The sequence below is a fragment of the Xenopus tropicalis genome, chromosome 2 (assembly GCF_000004195.4).
Source record: "Xenopus tropicalis strain Nigerian chromosome 2, UCB_Xtro_10.0, whole genome shotgun sequence".
NCBI classification, from domain to species: domain Eukaryota; kingdom Metazoa; phylum Chordata; class Amphibia; order Anura; family Pipidae; genus Xenopus; species Xenopus tropicalis.
In genome coordinates, this window is record NC_030678.2 from 115,058,674 (window position 1) to 115,082,994 (window position 24,321).

General features: G+C 37.4%; 1 protein-coding gene across 4 annotated transcripts in view; it reads left to right on the plus strand.

Annotated features, from left to right (window-relative positions):
• The window catches only part of LOC100486631 (cohesin subunit SA-2), a 47,758-nt gene that overhangs the window by 12,157 nt on the left and 11,280 nt on the right, over positions 1–24,321 (plus strand). For all 4 annotated transcript variants that reach the window (XM_031897028.1, XM_002936974.5, XM_031897027.1 and 1 more), the window contains 17 exons: positions 421–572; positions 1,710–1,783; positions 2,356–2,479; positions 3,464–3,559; positions 4,735–4,814; positions 7,089–7,196; positions 8,015–8,108; positions 9,663–9,780; positions 11,824–11,927; positions 13,151–13,243; positions 13,661–13,750; positions 16,343–16,546; positions 16,979–17,052; positions 17,865–17,952; positions 19,154–19,234; positions 20,080–20,172; positions 22,829–22,973. In XM_031897028.1, the coding sequence (XP_031752888.1) occupies positions 421–572; positions 1,710–1,783; positions 2,356–2,479; positions 3,464–3,559; positions 4,735–4,814; positions 7,089–7,196; positions 8,015–8,108; positions 9,663–9,780; positions 11,824–11,927; positions 13,151–13,243; positions 13,661–13,750; positions 16,343–16,546; positions 16,979–17,052; positions 17,865–17,952; positions 19,154–19,234; positions 20,080–20,172; positions 22,829–22,973 (1,818 nt within the window). The remainder of the gene's footprint in view (positions 1–420; positions 573–1,709; positions 1,784–2,355; positions 2,480–3,463; positions 3,560–4,734; positions 4,815–7,088; positions 7,197–8,014; positions 8,109–9,662; positions 9,781–11,823; positions 11,928–13,150; positions 13,244–13,660; positions 13,751–16,342; positions 16,547–16,978; positions 17,053–17,864; positions 17,953–19,153; positions 19,235–20,079; positions 20,173–22,828; positions 22,974–24,321) is intronic.

A 24,321-nucleotide genomic window follows, 5' to 3' on the forward strand; every position in this document is an offset into this window, starting at 1 on the left:
GGAGTCTGCACAGCTCTTTTCTCTCTCCCTCTCCCCCTTCCTCTTTTTGCCCCCTCCCAGAAGAACATGTGATCTGAGGTACCATTGTAGAGCTACAGCATGGAAGCTACTGAGACCAAGCTAAAATGGCAGCTGCTGTCTTAAACAAACAGAGAGCTTCTTTGGCTCTTTACTCAGGTATAGCATTCTAGGTGGCACTAATGTGCTGTAAAAATGCCAAAATGCCTTTTCTTCTCCTTTAAGTTATGACCTGGTTCAGAAAAGAAACAAACAAAGATTAAATGACAGTTCCTAATGTAATTAAGGTATTGTGAATCGGGAACAACCTTTCAATAGAGCTCTTACATGAATAAAATGCTTAGATCTTTTTTGCTATCATACCCTGTTCTGTAACTGTTTGTTTCTCTTTCTACATGAAAGCTGTGAAACTGAACACTGCCCTAGTGAGGGTTATGCTTAATCTTGAAATCAGTATTCACAATTTACAAAGACTGTACAATGTGGAGCAGAAGCGCTTTACGTTGAAAAAGGACAGCTACAGAATGGAGCAAATTGAGAAAAAAAAGAATGAGGTTTGTTTGTTTAAAATATCTGTGATGTACGTGTTACTGAGAATAGGACATTTTATAATATAAACCAAAATTTAACCTGAAGGTGGACTAACCCTTTTAAAGTGATAACATTTTTAAAAACATGGTAATATCATCCCCAGGACCAGATGACCTAAGGAACAAGGCTTCTAGGACCTATTAAGTTAAGGGCACAACAACTTATCCTTAGAGCTCTCAAATGAGTTTCTGTGTGTCAAAAATCTAGCTTTTAAAAATGAAAATCTGGTGCATGGGAAGTCATCAAAATGATCAGTACCGGGTTCTGAGCAGACTTTGCATTTGTTTTGGAGATGGGAAATTAACTGCTTGTGTTATAGTGGTAAAATATGACTCATTTTTGTATAATAAAAGAAAGTGTAATTCTAAGCAATTTTTCCAATACACATTAAACATTTTCAATAATTTGAAAGTCATTTTTAAATGTTACTGTATTGAAAGTAGCTCCTGTCTGTCAATTGCAATTTCTTTCTCACCTTTCCCTGGTCAGTTAGTTGAACTTTTAAACCAGGGAATTGTACTGATAAGGAAGTACCTGTGGACTAGCATGGTAGATTCTGCGGGCAGATTTATCAAAATGTGAGATTAGAGCTCACCACAGAAAAAATCACCCACTTTCTATACATTCCTATGGGAGTTTTAGAAGTTTATTTACATCAAATGGTGAACTTTTTTTATTAAAACCCGAGAGGTTGCTTTTTAAATAGGGAAGCACTGAATCCACTTTTTTGGATCTAGCCAAACCCACGAATTCTTCGTAAAGGATTCAGCCGAATACTGAACCGAATCCTAACTAGCATATGCTAAGTAGGTTTTGGAAGGGTTAAATATCGGAAAATTTTAGAAAAAAATTTAACTTTCGTGTTTTAGTGACAAAAAGTCACATGATTTTTAGGATTTGGTGTGGCCACGACAATGGATTTCGGCGAATCCGAATCCTGCCGAAAAAGGCCAAATCTTGGCCGAATCCCAGACCGAATGGCAGATTCGGTGCATCCCTATTTGTAAATATCAAAGGGACACTGTTGGAAGAATAAACATTCTTTCCTTGATTTTATTTGCCAGCCAAAATCTCACATACAATTCTTTTCTTTTTTACAGCTTCAGCAAAAACACGATGAGATTAAAAGTATGGTAGAGGCTCTATTTAAAGGGACCATTGTGCAACGTTACAGGTAAGGTTTGTGCTGAATATAAATCTAAAGTACCACCCCATCTTCTTTTCTAATGATTCCTACCACCTTTGTTCTTCTATAAGTTACCTGATTTTAGGGGCCGAGCATACTGGGACCAGCATATTGTATGTAGAGTATAACAATACAAAATTGATTAGTAATTCAGATTCTCTTTACATGGTAGATTATAAACCTGTGCTACATCAACCATGTAGCATTAGCTTTTGTGACAGATAAATCTGATTTTCTGCTTGATGATAGCAACAATCCCTAAGCCCCTAGGGGTGTATTTACCATATAAGCATTCAAAGGGCTGTGCCTAGGGTGGCAGCTTTAGGGGGTGGCCCTTGGGTGCCTTTACTTTTTTACAAAAAAAAATCCTGGCAGATGTGGAGGTACCTTGTATGGCGCTCTGGACAGAAGTGACGTCACATGCACTTGTGGTACACCATGATGTCATACAATACAGCATTTCTAGCCAGATTTGTTTTTTAAGATTTAGTTTTCCTTTAGATCTGAAATTAATTGGTGAATGCCAGTCCTGTACAGAACAATTTTCTCTATCCTTTTAGAGATGTGGTTGCTGATATAAGATCGCTGTGTATTGAAGAACTCGGGATATGGATGAAAATGTACCCTAAAGTTTATTTGAATGATAGCTACTTGAAATACATTGGATGGATGCTATATGATAAGGTATAGTTTCCCGAGGAAGGGTATTGCTATGATTTAACAATATAGTGTGTTGTTTACTTAGGTCTTTTTTTTATTCATGTTAGCTCTAAAAAGCTTTTGCATATATATGTTAACATATATATATATGTTAGATTAACAACCCTATGGGGGGAATTCACAAATGTAATATTGAGACAAAATAAAAGTGGACATAGATTTGTTGGATTTTCCATCTTATTCACAAATTTCTATCTCCACTTTTGTGAATTTGTCTTTTAGACAGTTTTTAGGTTTTGTTATTTTACCAACAATTTTTTATGACTTTGCCTTTAGCTCTTAGTAAATCTGTCTGTGTGCCATTAAACCAGTCCCACATCTACGTGAGCCTTGGAATAAGGCAGCAGGATTTTGCATTTTATATGCCATTTGTCATTTCACTTTACGGGCATTTCCTTAAGGGTCATTTTACTTTTCCTAGGAAAACTGTACATCATTTTTTTAAGAACAAGCTAGGCTTTCTAATGTTTTCTATATTTCTGTGTAATTCCAGTGATTAAAGTGGGGGCACTTCGGCTAAAACTAAAAATTTGCCTGGGAGGCTTTACTTTCCCTTTGAATAAAATGTATACAATGTATTCACTCAAAATCTTATTATTGCCTCATTCATTAAGCTAAAACTAATATAACAATGCAAATGTAGGTAAAAGCTTTTTTTATATATAACATATCAATTGAACTTTTTGTTTAATCAGTGTTTTACTTGTTTATAAAATGTTAATGAGGCTTTTTGCACCTATTGTTCCAAAAACAGAAAAGTGGAGGATGAGTTTGAATTTAGGTGGATTTCTGTTTGTGAATATGAAAAAAGTGTTTTCCACCAGTTTCCCCACCACATTTACTCCAAAAAAGGGCTATCTCCACTATTGTGAATTCCCCCCCACACCCGAGTCATTTTTGTAAAGAGCTGTTAAATTATGAACAATTACTTTTCACTATCTCTTGTAGGTATATGATGTTCGCTTAAAAAGCCTACTTGCTCTACAAGCGCTTTATGAGAAGGATTTTGTTGACAAAATGGATCTATTTAGCACCAGGTTTAAGGTAATTCAGTAAATGTGAAATTACTTTTCAAAGAGCATTTATTTTGCAAGCCTACAGGTATAAAAACTTTTATCTGCAAAGCATGGGATCTGGGGTTTTCTACTTGTACATATTTACCTGGTAATTCTTTATCAAGTTTTTGTATGACACATGTTGTAGCGGTTGTCAAAATGGCTGTTACGCACTGCATATTGCTTCTCTTCGACTTGAGTGGGAAGCACTGTGGGTCACCCTATAGTAACCATATTATATTGTTATACAGAAGGTGGGAAGACCATCACTATAGGTTATATAAGGTAGAATTTCAGAAAATGAAATTGTAATGGGTCACCAGATGAGGTCACTGTAGGCCATCATATATCATTTTAGTTGCATTTGGGGTGTCATTGGAGAAATTGTTACCAAAAATAGCAGAAATATATAAAATACTTTTCATACATTTTAGAAAACTTCTGGTGCATCTGAGCAATGCTGATGGAAAGCAACCATTGGCAGGGAGAGTTATAATAGGGGATCAGCAAGCACTTAAATATGAACAGGCAAACTAGAATCGCTACAAGTTTGGGGTTGTTTTCTCTGGAAAAGAGGCGCTTGCGAGGGGACATGATTACTCTGTACAAGTACATTAGAGGGGATTATAGGCAGTTGGGGGATGTTCTTTTTTCCCATAAAAACAATCAACGCACCAGAGGTCACCCCTTTAGATTAGAGGAAAGGAGTTTCCATTTGAAGCAGCGTAGGTGGTTTTTCACGGTGAGGGCAGTGAGGTTATGGAATGCCCTTCCTAGTGATGTGGTAATGGCAGATTCTGTTAATGCCTTTAAGAGGGGCCTGGATGAGTTCTTGATCAATCAGAATATCCAAGGCTATTGTGATACTAATATCTACAGTTAGTACTAGTGGTTGTATTTATAGTTTATGTATGTGAGTGTATAGATTGGTAGGTGTGGGTTAGGTGTGCTGGGTTTACTTGGATGGGTTGAACTTGATGGACACAGGTCTTTTTTCAACCCTATGTAACTATGTAACTATGTAACTATGTAACAAGTGGTTGCAGCTCCTATGATATGTGGAAATGAGGTTAATGGCAAGTGGCAATAATATCAATTTCTCAATAAATTTGATCACCCTTTTACCCATAGCTAACCAGTTACCCTGTGCTTTCATGTCACCAGGATCGCATTTTATCAATGACACAAGACAGAGACCATGAGGTGTCTGTTCAAGCAATGAAACTCCTTGTGCGTATGTCACAGTAAGTATTATAAGGCTTTTTAACTTTACTCTTACTGTCAGATCATAGAAAATAAATTGTCAACAGAAAAACCATTGTAAGGGCACTTTCACATTTTGTGTATATTTGCAAAGAGTAAGTACATGGGGCAAGAATGCATATTAACTCAAGAGTAGCAGTAAGGATGGATTGCAGTGGGTGAAGCAGGGAATCTAAGAGACATACTAGTAATGGGTTGCACTCTGTTGTTGTGAGTATAAGGACTTCATTGATTTAGCAGTAGATGGGCTCAGGAAGAGGTGTACCTTTGTGGTATGTTCCTATTTGCCATACCCTTTTTAGGGCTACTGTTACTGTGCAATTGGTCTTCGTTACTTATTTTTTATAGTTTTCAAATTGTTTGTCTTTCACTCTTACATCTTTTCAACTTTCAAATCATAAACAAAACCCTAGAAACCAGATAGCTGCTGAAATTCCAAACTGGTGATCTATGGAACAAAAAGCTATATAACTGAAAAAGCACAAAAAATAAAAAAAATGAAGACCAGCTGCAAATTCTCTCTGAATATCACTGTCTACATCATACTAAAATGTAATTTAAAGGTAATCAACCCCTTTAATATAAAACAAAATATGCAAACTTTTGCAAATTCTTTTCAGGCAAGGAAATTATATTGAATTCTAGTAAATAAGCCCCAAAGTGTTTTTTTTCTTTATTTTTTTATTCATTGGTACATGTAACACTATATATTACCACAGGAGGGTAGCATTTTCCAAGTTCTTTTGACATTTCTTCAGGCCCCAAACACTGAAACCTTTTAATGGGCAGATATTTTTGGTGCAATATTTTTAATAATTCATTACTACAATCTTTAACTATTTAACCCCTGTCTTAAAGACCATTTTCTTTCTTTTCTGCTCTACATTGTGTTATATGAAACTCCACAAAAATTAATGTCACGGTTTTCCAGACCTGGTTAGCCCTACACATCATTTACTGTGGTGAATGGTAGGGCTTGAGTCACACTACCTTCTTAGCTGGTGCAGCAGTTTTATTGTTTATAAAGTGGTCATTGACATTAGCACATAAGAACTAATTAGAGATTGTTATTCCATTGTACAAAATCATAGTCAAACTGATGTAAAAACAATGTATCCAAAAGACATAAACAAACTAGATACCTCTCACAGAGCTGCTACTTCAGTGATACATGGCAATGAACGTATTGTGTTTAGTTTCGAGGAAAGAAGATAATTCCAAATATATCAGTACAGGATTAAACAATTTATTTTTTTGTGTGAAAACAATTAATTAGGTGATGATAAATGTTTATTTTTTTCCATATTTTTATGTCTCCATGTAAAGTGCCAAATTAAGTAGAAAAAAAATATTCTTTTTTCTTGGTTACATTTGCATTGCAAATAAGATACATAAAAATCTCTGTTATGCTCAGCCTGGGCAGCAGTAATTAGCAATACAAATATAATTCCATGGGCATTAACCCTGCACAGACAAGCAAACATTTACAGGCAATGATCCCATTTATGCTTTCCTCAGGCTGTGAAGTATAGTACAGGTATGGACCTGTTGCACTGAATGCTTTGGACCTGGGATCTTTCCTTAATTTGCATCTCTCGAAGTGTACTAAAAAAATATGTAAACATTAAATAAAACCAATAGGATTGTTTTCCCTTCAATAAGGATTATTTACATCTTAGTTGGGATCAAGTACAAACTACTGTTTCTTTATTACAGAGAAAAACAAAATCAATTAAAAAAAATGAATTAGTTGATTAAAATGGAATCTATGGGAATTGGCCTTCCTATAATTCTGAACTTTCTGGATAGCGAGTTTCTGGATTATGGATCCCATACCTGTACATAGAGAATATTGGTTTATGCTGAAGTAATCCTTTGAGCCACATAATCATTGTCAGCATTAATAACAATGCTGCAGAACTAAAACAACATCTTTGCCATCATATATGTATGTTATTGCCATAGGAATGTATTACCAATTAAGTTTTCCTCTTATTTTGTTGTAGCCTGTAGGGAAATGTTGATGCAAAATTTGCTTACAGTGAATGTGGCACAGAATAAATGGAGAGGTTCTCTGCACCATCCGTAGCGCTCTTTGGCTGGCACTGCTTGTGTCCCAGACCACAAGGCCTTTTCACACCCTGATGAACCCCTTTGATTGTGCAAATGTGCAGTGACGATACTTTAAGCTCTACCCGGGCTTGAATAAATTTGACCTCACATTGCCTAATAATAAGTGATGTGTCTTCATGCAGGAATTTTGAAGATCTGTTAACAAAAGAGGACTGTGACTTTCTGTACCAGTGTGTATATACAACTCACAGACCTCTGGCTACAGCAGCTGGGGAATTTCTATATAAAAGGTAACTACAGGATAAATAATGATTATTGTTTAGTTGTTTACTGGAACAAAGAACAAGAAAAAACAACTACATTTTTTTAGAGATTCTTATATTTGGGACATCTTATGAGTTAGGCTTATTTAATAGTGTTGCTGTTGAAATACAGTGCAGTTAAACCGTGAGAGAACCACAAAATCTGCTGGTATGGGTTACTGCCCAGGTGCAAATTTGCCCAGTGTTTATAAATGAACCACACTTTGTTCTGTTATTTCTTTTACACAGTAATTCACTAATATTGGTGCATGTGATAATTAATTGCCCACTGGTGGTTTTATTACTTAAAATAGTGGAACAAATGTTCTGTACTTTCTTTGGGGCCTTAGGAGTTTTGCTTTGAGAGAACACTGCATTTAGACAGGTTTTATTGGACTTAAAAAAATCTAGCAAATGTGCAGGAACACAAGTAGAAAAATTGCAAAAGAACCTACATATTTTTATCAAAGTTTTTTAGCTTTGGCACGTTAAAGCAGGATGTAAAAAGCAGCACACAGAAATTGTACCTGCACCTAAATGATTTTTAAAGCTCAGAAATGTCAGTCCCATAGTGAACTATTTGTTTTTAATTTTTGCCCATTTCAATACTTCTATGCATTATTGTCACCAATCAACGTATTGTTTTTAGATTCTTACTCTGTACTTATATATCCAAGAACTAGTATAAAAATACAATCCAAATATAGAGGAGAGCACCATAAAGCAGAATTCTGCTAAAATGCTATTTATTTCAGACCAAAATACACAAATAGTATAAAAATACCCCTTTTTTATTTATTTCGTAGGTATCTTAATCAAGCAGAAGGAGAGGAAAGCAGAGGAACTAGAAACAATGCCCGACAGTTTAAAATTCTTCTAACTTTCATCTGTGAAAATAAGGTGAGCTACTGTAGAGACATGCATAGCAACAACAATTTAAGTCTATTGCTCTATCTATACTTTATGGAAAAGCCTGAATACAACAGAGCACAAGATAACTGGGACCTCACAGATAAAATACAAATATTTATGTCTTATATACACTTGCAAGTTGAGACAGTTGCATGGCTGCCTGCAGTTGATATGCAATAAAAACAATACTTCAGAGTTGACCGATCAGGTGCTGATCTCCTTTGAGATGGATCAGGATACAACTTGTATAGGACCACATGGACTGGATCCAAATGTCAGAATGCATAGTTCTAGGATGATTGCATGATGTGCCTGACCATCTCCGGGTACTATAGAACTGATCTTACTGGTCAAACTTACTGATTCCAGTTCCTGTTTTTAACTAAACATGCAAGTATTTACCGGTATATAAGAAGTTTGATGACAAATAATGAGATATCATGAAAACTCTGACTTCTGGGTGATCTGGAGAATGTAACGTAAATAGCACAGACTGAAGCTGCATGTACATTTTATTTTTGAAAGGCCGTGCTTAACATTTTTTCAGATGTTCCTGTAAGAAGATGTAAGTTCTTATTGCATATATAATGGATGCAGTTGTAGAAATGAAAAAAGAGTTTTAGTGGTCAACTGCTGAAGCTAGGGTATGTCTCCTAAGCTGGATATTTTTGTGGATACCATAAATGCAAAAGAGTTGAAAGAGGCAGTATATCTGCTTTTTGACTTTAGTGCAATGAATATGGCATGCGCAGAACATACTTCTTCCCTATTGTGTTTATTAGAAATCACTGGTATGCATGGTTTTTGTTATTTCTTGCACTGAACAGGGCAAAATTCTATTGTATGAGTGTATTAAAAACAGATCAGCAGTTCATCGAGAAGCCTCTGTATAAACGAACATCTCCTTTCTCCCAGCTGCAGCCTGTTAGGCTGTATGATAAGGAGCAGCACATTTTACAGAGGACTTCATACTTTGTTTTGATTGTGCTCATATGAGTCAGGACGTGTTTTTTAGAAAGCGCTTTCAGACAGTAGGCAAAATCATAGTTTTCAGAATTTATAATAATTTAATAAATCTATAGTTGTATCATTTATCTTGTCACTGCTCAAATTATGCTTGATAACAATATGGAAAAAAAACTATAGTTTTTACTTTATTGTTTAATGAGATCACTAATAGGAAGCACGTTTTTGGGTGGGAAACTGAGGCCAAGGTTCCATTCTATCAATTTAGTTGTGTTTTGTGTTTATTTAATTCACAAAGGTTGGATGAAACAAAAGGAATCTCTAGCTCGGCCAAGCAACTGCTTCATTCTGTTCAAATGACTGTTCCATTGCTTTGCTTGAATTTCTGGTAAACTGTAGATTGCCTTCACTTAAAATTACTGTTCTTCTGTGATTTAATGGACAAAAATATTATAGTCATTGTTATCTGCTTGGCTAGTAGCAGTGAAATGACTAAGCTGATGGTAAATATTCCACTGAAAGCCTATAAGAAAGATCAAATATTCTTTATGAGGTACTTTTTGTTCTTTATTTCAGCTGCATGAGCACATGACTTACCTTGTTGACAGCCTCTGGGACTACAACCCTAAGCTTCTGAAAGACTGGCAATGCATGACATCAGCTCTACTTAAAGACACACAAAATGGGGAAGATGGTAAGTCAGACAATGGAACTGGGGCCACTTAAAACACTTATAGAACAAATAAACTCATTTACTGTAATAAATTAGGAAACTACAGGAATACATTTAATTGGAATGTTGGGGTGTCAGTAATTGGTGCACCATGTTAACATTTTGTGCAATTGAAATATATCTAGAAGGTAAAAACTGGCATGTAACATAACTATTCTAGAAAAGGACTCAGCGCCCTGAAAATATTAACTTATCAATGATACCAGACACACACCCACTACTGGTGTCTCCAAGCATATACGCAATCTGTATGTATTCACCTCCACGATTCTAACCAATTACAGTAATAATCTATGCTATGCTTTAACCCTTTCCATGCAAGGTGCATTTGACCTTACCACTTAGATTGTAAATACTATGGGGCCTCCTTCCTACTGTCTCATACCACATGGCATTTAATCTTTCTTTATTTATACTTATTTATTGTATTTATTATGACACTTGTCCTCTGTGTGTGTAATTGTGTATATTGTAATATTGTACAGTGCTGCTTGTCATTTTAGCACTTTTGAAATAAAGTTATACATACATATACACACACTGTGGCATAGATGAAAGAGTAATCTAGAAAGGTAGAATTTACTGTGCTTTCAGGTTTTAGAAAATTTAGTGGTTAGAGGCTTTTACAAAACCAGTACTAAGAAAGAGATTAGCTTTGTAGCCTCAAGAAACTCTAGAAGGAATGATTTTTCATGCTTGAAAACACTGAATTTTGCCTTGGACATTTGGTGAAGCAAGTGTGGGTGCACTTGAGCTTTGCCATTATAGGTGCCTTAGTGTGGAAATGAGAAGAAAAAGTCTTTTTGTCAACATATTTGTAACTTTATAACTTTTTAATATAAATATGGAAATAATGTAGATAATAATGTAGGGTCCTTTAATGCCATATTCCACTCTCTCTTTGGTACAATTTTTACTTGTAATTTTAAATTTTTACTACACTGGCAGCGCTCTACTTTATTTAAAGTGGAAGTATACCTTGTTCAACATGAGTTTTATTAGGTTACCAGTATACAAACCTTTCTCTTCCCCCTTAGTTGTGGCTGTTTTGTTAGCAGGAGACTATTATGCTTGAGGATAATCTATGAACTGTGACTCTAATTATCTATCTCACAAGGACAAAACATGGAGTAGAGTCAGTCTTCCTGTTTTCCTTATTTAACTCAAGAACTAACAAAACCCATTGATTTTTTTTTAATTAAAACAATAGGCAAAAAGTCTGGTCAGCACAATTTGTATTCATTTAATTTATGTTGAACAAGGGGTATACTGTCTCTTTAAAACATATCCGAAGCTACATTAATGAGCAAATCAAAGGCATTAAAGGAAAACTGTCTCCAGTGTGGCTATAAAAATGTCTACCTGGGAACATCAAAGAATCCACCCATAATCTGCACAAAATTGAGAGCATAATTGCTCTTATATTGCTTCCACAACCCCCTTTTTGTGCATTTTTGTACTTTTGTGTTTTTGTTACTGTATTACCAGTACAGCCATCCACCATCCATGGTGGTGTTATGCCTTTAAAAATCAGGTGTTGGTCTGGGCGATCCCTCTCCTTTTACAACCAAACGTGGGGGAGGATTAAGCCTGTAAAAACAATTATTTATAAAACAGAAGGTGAGGGAGGATCAAACCCGAAAGGATTAAGCCTAAAAGTGTTTTGGTAAGGAGCCGCTTTTTCCCAAGAAGAAAAATATTTAATAATATGGGTTTTTCTTGACATCATAAGGTGACTTGAAAATTTTATGATCATACTTGTCAAGTAAATCTTGTCTTGTAAGTAAAAGTTTTTGAAGATAAATGCACTTGCACATTTATTCAGTTACTACTGAAATGGGGGACCAGGGATTGTGGCTTCATCAATCCTCCCTCTATTGTATGTTTAGTTGTACTTCCATTGTACCTGTATTTTTTACATAGCCTTGGAGTGCACCATATTATTTAGAGTAACTTATTAAGTAACTTCTTAATAACATTGTTGAGTTTTGCAATTGATTTCAGCTTTGAATGCCATTCAAGAAAACCTACTGATTGAAATTATCTTGGCAAGTGTGAGACAGGCAGTTGAAGTACATCCTCCTGTGGGAAGAGGAACAGTACGGAAGGTAGAACCTGGTTGTTGGAAGTATTGTTGGTACTATTTTGGTACAAATCAGGACAGATAACTAAAGTACATTTAGCAGGGCTGTGGTTACATAAACCCTTCAACTCCGACTCCTCTGTTTATGGTACAATTGACTCCAGGTGCTAAAAATTGCTTCCGACTTCACAGCCCTGGCAGGGCTATGGAGTCCATACATAAATCATTAGACTTCGACTCTAACTCCTCAGTTGATGGTGCCTCCAACTCCGAGTCCAATTACCCAAAATTGCTTCTGACTCCAACTTCACTGACTTTTAGAGAGATGACTGTCTACAGCCTGCACACCACCAGTGCAAAATCTAGAATTGGCTGCCACATAGACATTTAGAATTGCTGTAACCAGACCTCAAGAAATAGCCAGTAGATTAAATGTCAAAAAGTTAAATCGATGCGTAGGCCTTTCCACCAGCAATTCCATTTATTGGCGGTGGAAAGTCTTTTCTGGGGGATTAGTTGCCTGCAGTAGCAGAGATTTATCACAGGCGACTAATCTCCCAATGGGACATTCCCCTAACGCTGTTTACAAGATGCCTGGATTCCCTGCTCATTGTACAGCATGGAACCTGTTTTCTGAATACTTGGGACCTTGGGACCTAAATGATTTCATTAAATAAACCCAGTAGGATTGTTTTGCCTCCTGTAAGGTTTACTTATATCTTAGATGGGATCAAGTACAAAATACTGTTTTATTATTAGGGTGAAGACTCATAGGGCAATTAGTGGCCGTGATTTTTTAGAAAGTTATGGCAACTAATCTGCGCGACGAAAATTTGCACTGCGCAGTGTCATAACAGAAAAAGGAAATCATTTTTAAAAATTAGAATTTTTAGATTTTAATGAAGCTGATGGAAGATGACATTCCTGTAATTCAGAGCATTCTGAATAATGGGTTTATCTGCCCGTATCTGCACATCTGAATGTGGAGGTGGAAAACTGGCACCTGTGTATCTTGGCCAGTTGTAAAATATATGTGGCCATTTTCTAAATACCTGCTAAAAATTTTATCTGGATTTGTGCTGAGATGCAAAAATAAAGCCTGAGTAAATGTAGAAAAAAATATTATGAGGAATTTGCAGAAGAAGTAAAGAAGTAGGGAGTAGAGCAAGGCACTATGAGGAATTTTATTTGCCCATAACTGTAAATGTTGGGTGTATGTATGATATAAAAGGTGTTGCTTTACACTAGATGCTGTCAGCCAGGGAGAAGAGAGTACAACTGGAAGATCAAATAAAGATTACTGAGCATTTTGCTCGGACCCTCCCTTTGCTTCTAGCCAAGGTAAGTTAGGTTCTAAAACAGCAGAAATCAAAACCATCACTTTGGCCAAGCAAACGTTTCTTGGAGAACTCTCAGTTCCTGTACTAAATACTGTAAAAACTGAACACTCATAACAAATGGGCAGAAAAGAGATCAGTTCTATTGTAATTGGCAATACACTTGCCTTCATTTAGAAAGCAATAGTTTTATTTTGTCCATTGGCAATGTTGGTCCATGTTATGTAATTTACAATCTATAGGGCTTTGAATTCTTGGTGCAATATACCTATTAAGTTTCTTATTTAATGTAATGGCTTTTAAAATGAAAGAATATGGAGGCTGGGTTTTTGAATGCGCTATACACATACAATAAATAATTTATCTTGTTGATGATTTCTCATTCCCTATAGGTAACTGACCTTGTTTTTTCTTTCCACAGTATTTACCAGACCAAAGAAAGGTGGTAAACCTTTTACAGATACTCCAGTATTTTAAATTTGAAGTTTATTCGTCTAATGGTTTGGACAAGGTAAAAAAATGAAAAGTTCTGTGTGCTATTCTCTTGTCTCAGATACACAATTCTACACATTAGAATAGTCCCCTAGAGTATGTTACAACTTTCTATACACTAGGCACACAATCCCCACAGATAAAAATGGCAATGAGCACAACATGTCAGATTATGCAGGACAATGCTAAGATAGCTGAGAAGATGCATCTTAAAAGGGAAATGACACACAGATAGGGTCATGTTTTGTTTAGCAGTTGGACAACTGAATGCAAGATATGCAAAGAGAAAGGACAAAGATTCTTCTCAGACACCCTATATTGAGAGTATCAGTGTCAATAAATTATCTACTACAGATCATATCGCTCATTTCAAGCTCGCCCAAACAAAAGGCAGCAAACTGTGGCTTTAGGTCTTAGGGACAAGGTTACCTATTAATCAGAAAAACACTGATCCATCACTATGTTCCTCTGTGTGCAGAATAGACAATGTGCCAGTAGCAGTGTATTATGTACTCTTTAATAACAAATAAATACAAAAGTAACATGATCCTAGCCAGTGGCATACTTGACATCTGAAAAGCTGATGATCCTGAGAGCTTCATGCCTCACTTGCACAGCATTAGGACTACTCTGCCTCTCAAAGACTGCAGTTGACACTGGTGAAAATAGCTATGTTCTGTACATGATATTTAAGAACAGACTTTGTGCTGATGACAAGTCTGGTGGTGTAGTCGTTTCTTTAGTACATTGTCATTGACAACTACAAATATCAGATTTTTTTGACTGGGAGACCTTCCATTGCGAGAATTAAGTGAGATTGACATCTTGGGGCATGGTGTCAGATGCAACATGCTGTGAAGTTTACCATGCACAGGGCAACCAGACACAATATTAGCCAGATTGGCCTGCAGGCTGACCAACCAAAACACTGAAACATCAGGATATAAAAAGGAGCAATAAAATTACTACTCCACTTCACTTTAGCCTAGCCAGATAGAATTTTTTTTGTCAGGGATGGTGATTCCTTAACCACCAGGACTGCAACATTGTCCATCAACTAGCCATACATGCCCAGATGGCCATGGACTATGGTAGAAATCAGTCAAACTGCTTGACCAAATCTGTTATGTGCAGCCACCTTATGATGTTATGATAAGGTTATTTTGTACCTTGCATTTGTGTGGTACTACAATTAAAATACAGGAGCATGCAGTTTTTAGGCCTACAAAATCCCTTTGTAAACACAGAGGTATCTATATGTCTAGATAAATTTCTAAAGGGGACAGTAAACAAAGAAAAACACCTTAGCTAAAAATGTTCACATTCAATATATGGACTTGTTACATTAGGCCTATTGCTTTAACTTGAAAAAAAAACAAAACATAATTTTCTATTTTTGCCATTACAAATATTTAGTTTGAAAGTAGGGATATGTTCACTGAACTCACCTCCCATTTCCTTAAGTGTAAAGACACATGGAGCTACTAGTAGCAGCTACTTGTCACGGCTACAAAACTAGACAATGCAGAGGCAATTCTCAGTATTGTTTATGGCAGGGTATTTTCTGGCGTTTAGTACCCATGAAAAGTAGATGCTACTAAGTAGTTCCGTGTGATTTCGCCCTTATAAACAGGGCACTTTGTTCAGAGTTCCCTATCTACTTAGAGTAGCCTTTGAGCAACTCATTATCAGAGGCTTTTCAGTGAACTGGTGAAACCATAGATATTTTTTAATTAAAACAATAGACAAATAGTATGTTCAGCACATGGCCTGTTCATTCTGCTGCTCAGTTGCTATGGACAACATCACTGGTGATGTTTATGTCCAGTATTAATAAATACTCCCCTAGGAGTCTTCTTTTGGGTAAACTTATGAGTTGTCGGGTGGTGGAATTCATGAAACAGTCACAGCATTGTTTGGACATGAGTTAACCTGCAGTTGCTTTCCCACTGCAAGGGAAGGCATGCAGGCCCGGCCTGGCAATCTGTGGGTTTTGGCAAATGCCAGGTGGCTTGCTGTAAGATGGCAGTCACTAGTTATTGGGCTAGTGGGGGCTGTTAGGGCCTCTGTGTATTTAAAATGCCAAGGCCGGTTTGCATTCCAGTCAAGGCCTAAATGCACGAGTTAATGTGTCCCATGCTTTGCTATATGACGCAAAATGCAATGAACCACTGCAGGGGAACACATGTACACTCGTGTGTAAGAGCCCTTAATCTGGCCAATACGTGTGTGGTATAACTTACTCATTACAATGAAAATGCTAAGTTTTTCTGGTTTAGCTATACAGATGTTTGCTGCAATCCACTATTCATAAGACAGTCTGCTCCAGATGTAGCTGAACTGTAGATTTGTGCCAATGGCAGAAACATTGTGAGATTTAAGTGCCTCATTATAAACATGTTAATCTGAAAAATGGGGGAAGTCTGACTACTGATTTTGGTTGGGGAGAGTGGTGGTAAGACAAATTGGCTGTATATTATATTTGTTTTTGTTATGCCACCCAAAAAGGTTAAGTAAAGCATTTTTCTGAATCTTTCTGAATCTGGCATTATTAATTCCAGCAAAATGGTGCTAAATCCAAAAAAACTAACACCAACTCCCAATTTTGCAGGACTTAAAGGCCTTGCTTAATGAGTTAAAACATGTAGCAATGACCCACTCAGACCCTGAGGTGCTAGAAGCCTGTTCTAAAGCCTACATGAGCATGGGTAAGGAGAATGTGGAATCCCTTGTCAGTGTCGTCCTTGCTAAGAGACAGCTGATAGAGCAGCTTGTGGACATGTTCAGCCAGATGCTGCGTGATATGTTACAGGAGGTGAGTGCTTTCCTCACAAGTGAATGCTCACATGTTATTCCTGATGTCGTACACTTCAACAGTCACTGCACTGTCTGCTTGGAGAATGTGTCACTACACAGAGAGCAAGAGCACAGTGTAACTCCTGTGTCATTTGGGAAGATTTATTCATTATGAAAGATATGCCTTTATATTTCCAAATTTAGCCCTGGGATATAACTTCATAATGGAAGGAATGTGCAACGAGCATAGCTTCCCCTTGTTTTATTTCAATCGTACACCATGTGCACAGTTTTGCACCAAGCTGGCATCCAGAATTCCTGATCAGGGAGAGGTGTGCCGCGTAGCTGATTTTGCTAGTAGTGCCCTGGGTTGCATTGTTCCTTTGCACGTGGTAGTGCACAGCTGTGAGCTCTTTGTGGTCTTTCATTATCCCTTTTTGTTTATACTCAGGGAGAAGAACCTCTGAGTTCAGAAGGTGTGCACCAGATGTCCTGCATTTTAAAGAAGCTGGCAGCTTTTCACAAGTGAGGCAACACATCCGTAACCAGCAGCTTGTGCTTTTAGTCCAGATACCATTCAGGGCAGATAAAATGGACCACAGAGTTTGCTTTGTAGTAGTAAATTAAAGGAATCAGCAGATTCAGAACTCTGTTCTGTTCATGAAACACTTGTTTCTAAAGTAGCGGATTGTCTATAGCCTTCTTTACGTCTTCTCTAGTTTCTTTACCATATACAGCCCTTGCAAATATATATATCAGCAGGGTTTTTGGTTTTTTAAAGCCTCTTTTAAAATATGCATTTTTCAGTGCTTCGGCGGAGAATGTCCAGCTTATACAGTTAGCTCTTCCAGAATTAAAAACATTGTATTAGATTGTTACTGGAAAGTTTTGCAAAAAACACTTTGAGAATTCCTTGGTGTATATGTAGCATGCATATCCAAAATGTGGTTAAATTGGCAACCCCATGCAAGGCTATCGGCATTGTAGATATAATTAAACTTTTTTTTGCTGCTTTCCTAATGGCACATGATGACAATGGGATGGGGCAAAAAAATAAAAGCAACATCTATGTAATTTTAATCAATGTGTACTGGAAAGTTGCTTTTCTTTCATTGTCTAAATATAGTGCAATATTGATCTGCTAGTCCTGTTGCTGTTCTGGCAAAATAGAGATAGCATCAGATAGGATTTGTGCACCTTTCTTCTAGATCTCACAGACGCTAGGTAGAAAATATGTAAAAAGGAACTTTTTTATGTTACTATGTAGTAGTTAAGTGCTTACCAATGATGCAGTTATTCATGTTATTTATATTCTGGTACTTATACCTAAACCATAGTGCCCATGACCCCTCAGAGTGGAATCTGTATGAGAAAACCTCACAGCTGCTTCTCTATGATCTAGAACACCATTGGTTTTCTGTCCAGGTAAGGTGACTTAGTTCCATATATACTTTTCTTTGCAGAGTGTTGTAGTGGCTTTCACTTGCATTAAACTTTATACAAAAGGCCTCTTGTGCTTTTGCAAAGTTCTTCAGGGGATAGATGCTTATACTAAATTGCTCATATACTAAAGGGGCAAGGTGCAAAGTGCTAATCTTTGTTCCTGATTCTGGAGGCAGAAGGTTTGAACCTGAGAGTAAATTGTGTGCAAATGGGCACAAATGGCACCTGCATGTGGGCAGCTACTAGGTGTCAAGTATCTTACTACAACACTACTCAAGACTTCTTAAGTTGCTTCCTTGTACTCTCAACACTGTACCTTAGGGCAAGGGCACACGGGTGGATTGTCAGCCTGCAGATAAGCGCATACTGACAATCCACACCTATGCTTAAAAATTTTCCCGGGTGCAGGTACAACTAGAAGCATAGTGGCGGATTGTCCGCCTGTGCTTATCTGCAGGCTGACAATCTGCCCCTTGTGCCCTTGCCCTTACGAACTAACTGTCACGTATGGCGAACCCAAACCCCTGTGGGAGTAACTACAACAGTCAGGCAGGCCAGGTCAGTACCAAAAAAACAGCAGCAGAAACTTAAAAGAAACTCTAGATCAGGAACAAGCCAGGGTCAGAACCACGAAGCAACACAAAGGCCAGGAACAGGAATTCACCAATTGCAGTACCAAGGAACAAGCAAGTTTGACCTACAACAGGCAGTGAGTGAGCACAGAGCTGGGGATTTTATAGCCAGACTGATTGCTAACTCTGAGCACTTGTGGCCAGATTAGTAACAGAGCTTAGCTTAGCTGTCTGCTCAGGTAGGGTAATGGGAATGCAGGCTGCATAGAAAACAGCAGGTTATAGAATCAAATTTAGGCAGGATGTTAAACTAACAAAGGCACAACAGGTACAAAATGTAGGCCTTCCTTGGAGGTTATTGTCACATTAGGAGAAGGCACACTATCTTGCCTGTACTTGACAGTTTCTATCTGTTCTTAAATGTATATAGTTTTGTTTAGTTTGGGGCCGTGTAAAGATTTCTGTTGGTAAAATATGGGGGTTAATGACTTACATTACATTTTAATCTTGCTACACTGGAGCTCATGTCTATGATTCTTATCTGTATGTTAAAAAGACTTAATAGCGTTGCCTTTTTTAACTCCGTGTCCTCATTCTAAATTCATGAACAGCTGCTAGTGCCTGCTTTCCAATGCATGTATTATGCCCTTCTCTGGAATGTCGTGGCTGTAATGGAAGGGACAGAGTCAAAGGTATGTTACCTGCATTGTTATGGCCATCTGGGTCTCTCCAGTGGCATAATAGATGAATTGTATAGATTGTATGGAAATTAGAATAGTTAATAAAAAAAAAAAATGCAAAGGGTGCAGTGTCTGCATGTACCTTGGAATCATTTCTGGTTGTAGTTAGCATTTGTACAGTGCTGCAGTGTGGTTATTGTTTTATACATATTTCATAATAGTGTAGCAACCATTAGTTTTTTGCAGGCTTCAAAACTGTCCCTGTGGTGGTAGTGTGGGGGTTATTGTTAGGAGAGTGCTGAGAATGATGGTTATGCAAGTGCAGGAATAGTAAAGGCTGCCTTACTCTGATCTGTAATAATACAGTAATTCTTGCACACATATGTATATCTTGATGTCTGCTGAGCTGTGACATCCTGGACAAAACATAACTTAGCATATAAGCTAGAAACTTCTGTAATGAACTTAGAGCAAGGGGTGATTTCAACCTGAACAACACTTGCAGCTGCCTGAAACAAGGAACAGCATATCCATGCAGGCTGACATACACAATGGGGTAAGGCAGTAAAAACTGCTACTGGCCCAGAAACCCACAGCAACAAATCAGTAGGGAGCATTTACTGGTCGGGTGTTTGGAAACAAGCATGTGATTGGTTGTTATGTGTTGCTAGACCTCAGCAAAATGTGTGCATTTTATAACATTACCACTTTACACTTCAACACTTTAACATTTTGAAACATATTCCAAGAAATAATTTGTGTTCCTCTTTTACAAATGTGGGCAAATTGTGGTGTGTTCTTGCAGAAACCTTTGGATGGTGCTAGTTATATCTTCAATTGATTTTTTTTCTCTACAGGTGGAGCCTGCTTTTTTTAAGGAACATGTGGCAACTTTTTGGCAGCTATGCAAACATTATCTGAATCACCAGGATGGATCTGTACAGGAGCAGGCAAGTGTTTGGTATCTCATTTATCAATGTTTTGCCTTGTTATTTTGAAACTACCAAGTAAAAACAGAAGTGTGCTACTGCAGAAAGAACCACTGTCCTTGGTACATGGATAAACTGGTTGCTGCAGCTCCCACAAAAGATTGTCCCAGGCCATACAGATTACACATGAAAAGAATTAGTCAAAAAGGAAGCAGAAAAATATCAAACATACTGCAGCCTGTATTTGCAGAAACATACCAACAGTGACATAGAATCAAAAGTGACATGGAAATCAGAACTCTGTCAAGGAGCAGGAAAACAAATGACAGAGCCCAGCCAAGAAGTATTGGCACCCACAACAAATACTGCTTAGCTTAGTGGCCCCTTTCTGCTCAGCAACCCCAACCTCCACCACCACCTCCACCAATGCCACCAATTGGTTTGCATGCCCTTTCCCCTTACAGCTCACCACTTGCCCTTACCTGTTCCTGTCTGCTCTCAGAGTTCCTCACTAGCCTACCCTTACGGTGACCATACACGTTACAATTACGATCTTTCTTGCGACCACTGGTCGCAGGAAATATCGCTTGTACCCTCCACTAACACGCAGAGCTGAATTGTTAGATATGGAGGTAGAAACATTCAGCCCTAAATGCTTGCCTTTGCTTGGGTGCCTCCAACGGTGCCCAATCAAAATCTTCTTTCCCGCCCAATCAACGAGACAACCAATATCCAAGGCATTTGTGATATCGGTCACCTCATCAATCCACCATACACGACCAAATATTGTACTTCATTTCTTACGATGATATGGGTGCATGTATGGCCATCTTTAGTTCCAGCCCTGGTCTCTTAGTCCTCTCATGCAATGAGTGAGTTAGAAATAAACCAATATATAGTGTAATACTGTTCATTTTGAACTTAAAATGATAAACATAAAAAATATATCCACAAATTCTTTATTTGCACATGGCGTATCATGGCATACAGTTTGAATTTTTGTTCTTTGGGCTCTTTGATATCACACGTACAAATAAGGAATAAGGAGTATATTTATTTTACGATTATTAGCCAAAATAAACAGTTTTGCACTATGTATTATTTTTTCATTATCTGACTCATACATTGCATGGGAGGATCTACTACTCAGTGCCAGAAAGCAGTTGGCGGATGTGCCTGTTAGTCCACATGAGGGCTGATTCACTAAGGTGCGCTAAAACGAGCGCTATTTATAGCATGCGTTAAAAATTTAATTGTGTCTAATTTTGCACGTCACTAAAAGGATATTTGCGTTAATTTAGATGCAATGTTGTTTGCTGTATTTAAGTCGCGAAGACTATTGACGCAACGTGCACTAATTAACGCAGCTACTTGTCACGCGCGTTAATTAACGCACGTGCGCTACTTTTCGCGTGCACACCATATTAGCCATAAACTACTTTTTTTGAAAATTCCCTGCAAACTGGAGGCTGCATCACTCTAGGGCCAACACATACTTGAATAAATCACACTGCAAAGTCCATATTGTGTTGCCAAAAGATCATGAACTGTACTTTTCTATAATTACCACCTGCCCCAAGTAGGTGTTAATTTTCACACAGACTAATGCGATATTTAGCGCGTCTAAGTGTTTGTGAATCATGCGTTAGTATTATTTCTGCACGAGAATTAACGCAATACGGTAAAATTAACGTCAATTTTACACAAAAAAACATGTGATAAGTGTTATCGCACTTTAGTGAATCAACCCTATGGTGTCTTGTCTTCATCCACATGGGTTGTGTATTTTTTCTGACACTTCTGATGCTCAGTCACTGTCTGTATCTCTCTTCAAGTACAGGCTGCATTGTGTTTGGTTATTTTTGCACTTCCTTTCAGACTTTTCATAAGCAGAAGTGTATTTTCTTTGGTCTCATTTGTACAACAGTTGCTTGTTTCACTGGTTTCCAGTGTCAGTCTCCATTTACAGGGTATTCTCAGGGGAGCACTGGTGGATCTAAGAGATATTAGTTTTCTTAACCACCTGTGCTTTTGTTTGGAAAAGTGCTCTGTACTGGTTACATTCTAACCTTAAAGGACATGTCAACCAAAAAGATTATTTTTTGCCTAATAAAGAGAACACAATTCTAAGCAACTTCCCAGTGTGAACTTATTACAATTTTTTTGTGCTTTAAAGGTTATTTGTAAATGTAATTGCTATTGAAAGCAGCATGTGCTTAAGTCCTGGTTGTTACTTTTTAAATAATGTTGCAAGTGCCAGTCTCCTCCAGCAAGTCAGGTGTGTCAGTCTGCTGGCTTGTCAAATGTCAGAGCCACCAGGGCAGAGAACAGAAAAGGACAGACAAACTCTGTTTTTAGTAATATATACAAATAACTTACAAACCATTACAAATTTGTAATAAATGTATATTGCAAAGATGCTTAGAATTAAGTTATCTTTTATTAGGCAGAATGTTATATTTATTTTATACAAATTGAGATGAAATTGGTAGAAAAAATAAAACTAAAGGCTAGTGTCATTACTATAAAAATCATCCTTTGGCTGCGGTTGATCTTTTGAATTGTTGATCTCTTGAATAATCTGACCATGGAAAGTACCTGTTTTAGTCCCCTTTATTCACTAATCTGGCATGTTATATCAGAAAGTGATGTGGTACCTGCTCTGTGCTCTTTGCAGGCATTCATGTCAATGTGTGACATACTTCTCTTGCTAAGTCACTACAGAGATGGAATATACTGCTATATGGATTCTGCATTGCAGTCAGAGCTGTTTGCATTTGTCCAACATCATGTTTTTCAAAGTGATGAAGAAAAACCAAAAGGTATTGCTACAAAAATAAAATCCTCGCATTTTTCATGTAAACTTCAGATCATTTTAAGTTTATCTGGGGTACTTACAGTGCTGTGATTGGTAAAGGGTTCCTCTATTCATGCAGCCTGAATTACAGAAGCTAGGAGACCCCTCTCAAGGCAACTTCCGCAATTTCACTGAGATTGCGCCGCTGTGTATGCCATCCCACCGGCAATTTACATTTTCACTGGTGGGATGGCATTTCGGGGAGATTAGTCGCCCGCGAACAAGGATATTTGTCACTGGCGACTAATCTCCCCGTGTGCCAGAGCCCTTAGTCACTCAGACCAGTGTTTATCTGTGATATTGTGCCACTTATAAGGGTGGCCAGCAACGTTACATTATTTTTTTACCTATTTGGTTTGCTTTCATTAAAAAGAAAACAAACAAACACATTTTTGTGTGACAAGATAATTGTCTTTTGTAATCGTACTGGTTGCTACATTGTACTGGATATTACATTCTTATCATTCTGATTGCATGCCTATTTAAACATTATAATGATGATGACAATAATAGTGAAAAATCTATCTGCTATCTATTGCTTTTGTTTAAAGGTAAGGGATCTAGCTTATTCTAGGGGTAAGTCTGGGCATATCTCACTGATTTGCTAGTGTAGTGCTAAACTCGTTCTATAAGGGCTCTGGCTTTCCTCTCAAGGCAACTTTGCGGCACCGCGTATATCATCCCACCAGCGATTTACATTCTCACCGGTGGGATGGCATTTCGGGGAGATTAGTCGCAGGCTACTAGTCTCTTTGTGTGCCAGAGCCCTAATGAGATCCTTTCATTGCAATGTTTGTAAATGTTTTTAAAGAAAAGGCAAAATGAAAAAAAATCTAGCATAAACTTGCACACACTTGGTACCTGGTCTATATCAGGTGAGGCGATAGATTCTCTTAACAGATATACAAAGACGCTATATATGAAAGATAAATTTAAAATGAAACCCAAAAGATGCTATACATTAAATATATTATCAGTGTATCCATAACTCACACAATATTGCCATGTAAGGTATGTAGAGGATATATGAGTCCAAATGAATATGTGAGTTACAGAGTTGCTATGTGTGACTGTGGCATGTGAGAAAGTGGCCATTTGTGAGAGCACCCCCTTTTGAAAGCTGGAAAGAGTCAGAAGAAGAAGGTAAATAATTGAAAAACATTCAGGAATAACAACTGAAGATCAGTTGAAAAGTTGCTAGGTATCAGCCATTCCAAAACATAATACAAATTCGCTTAAAGGTGAACTACCCCTTTTAAATTAAAATGAATGTGAATGTAGGCTTCTCACTCAAATGCAAACGTATATGTTTT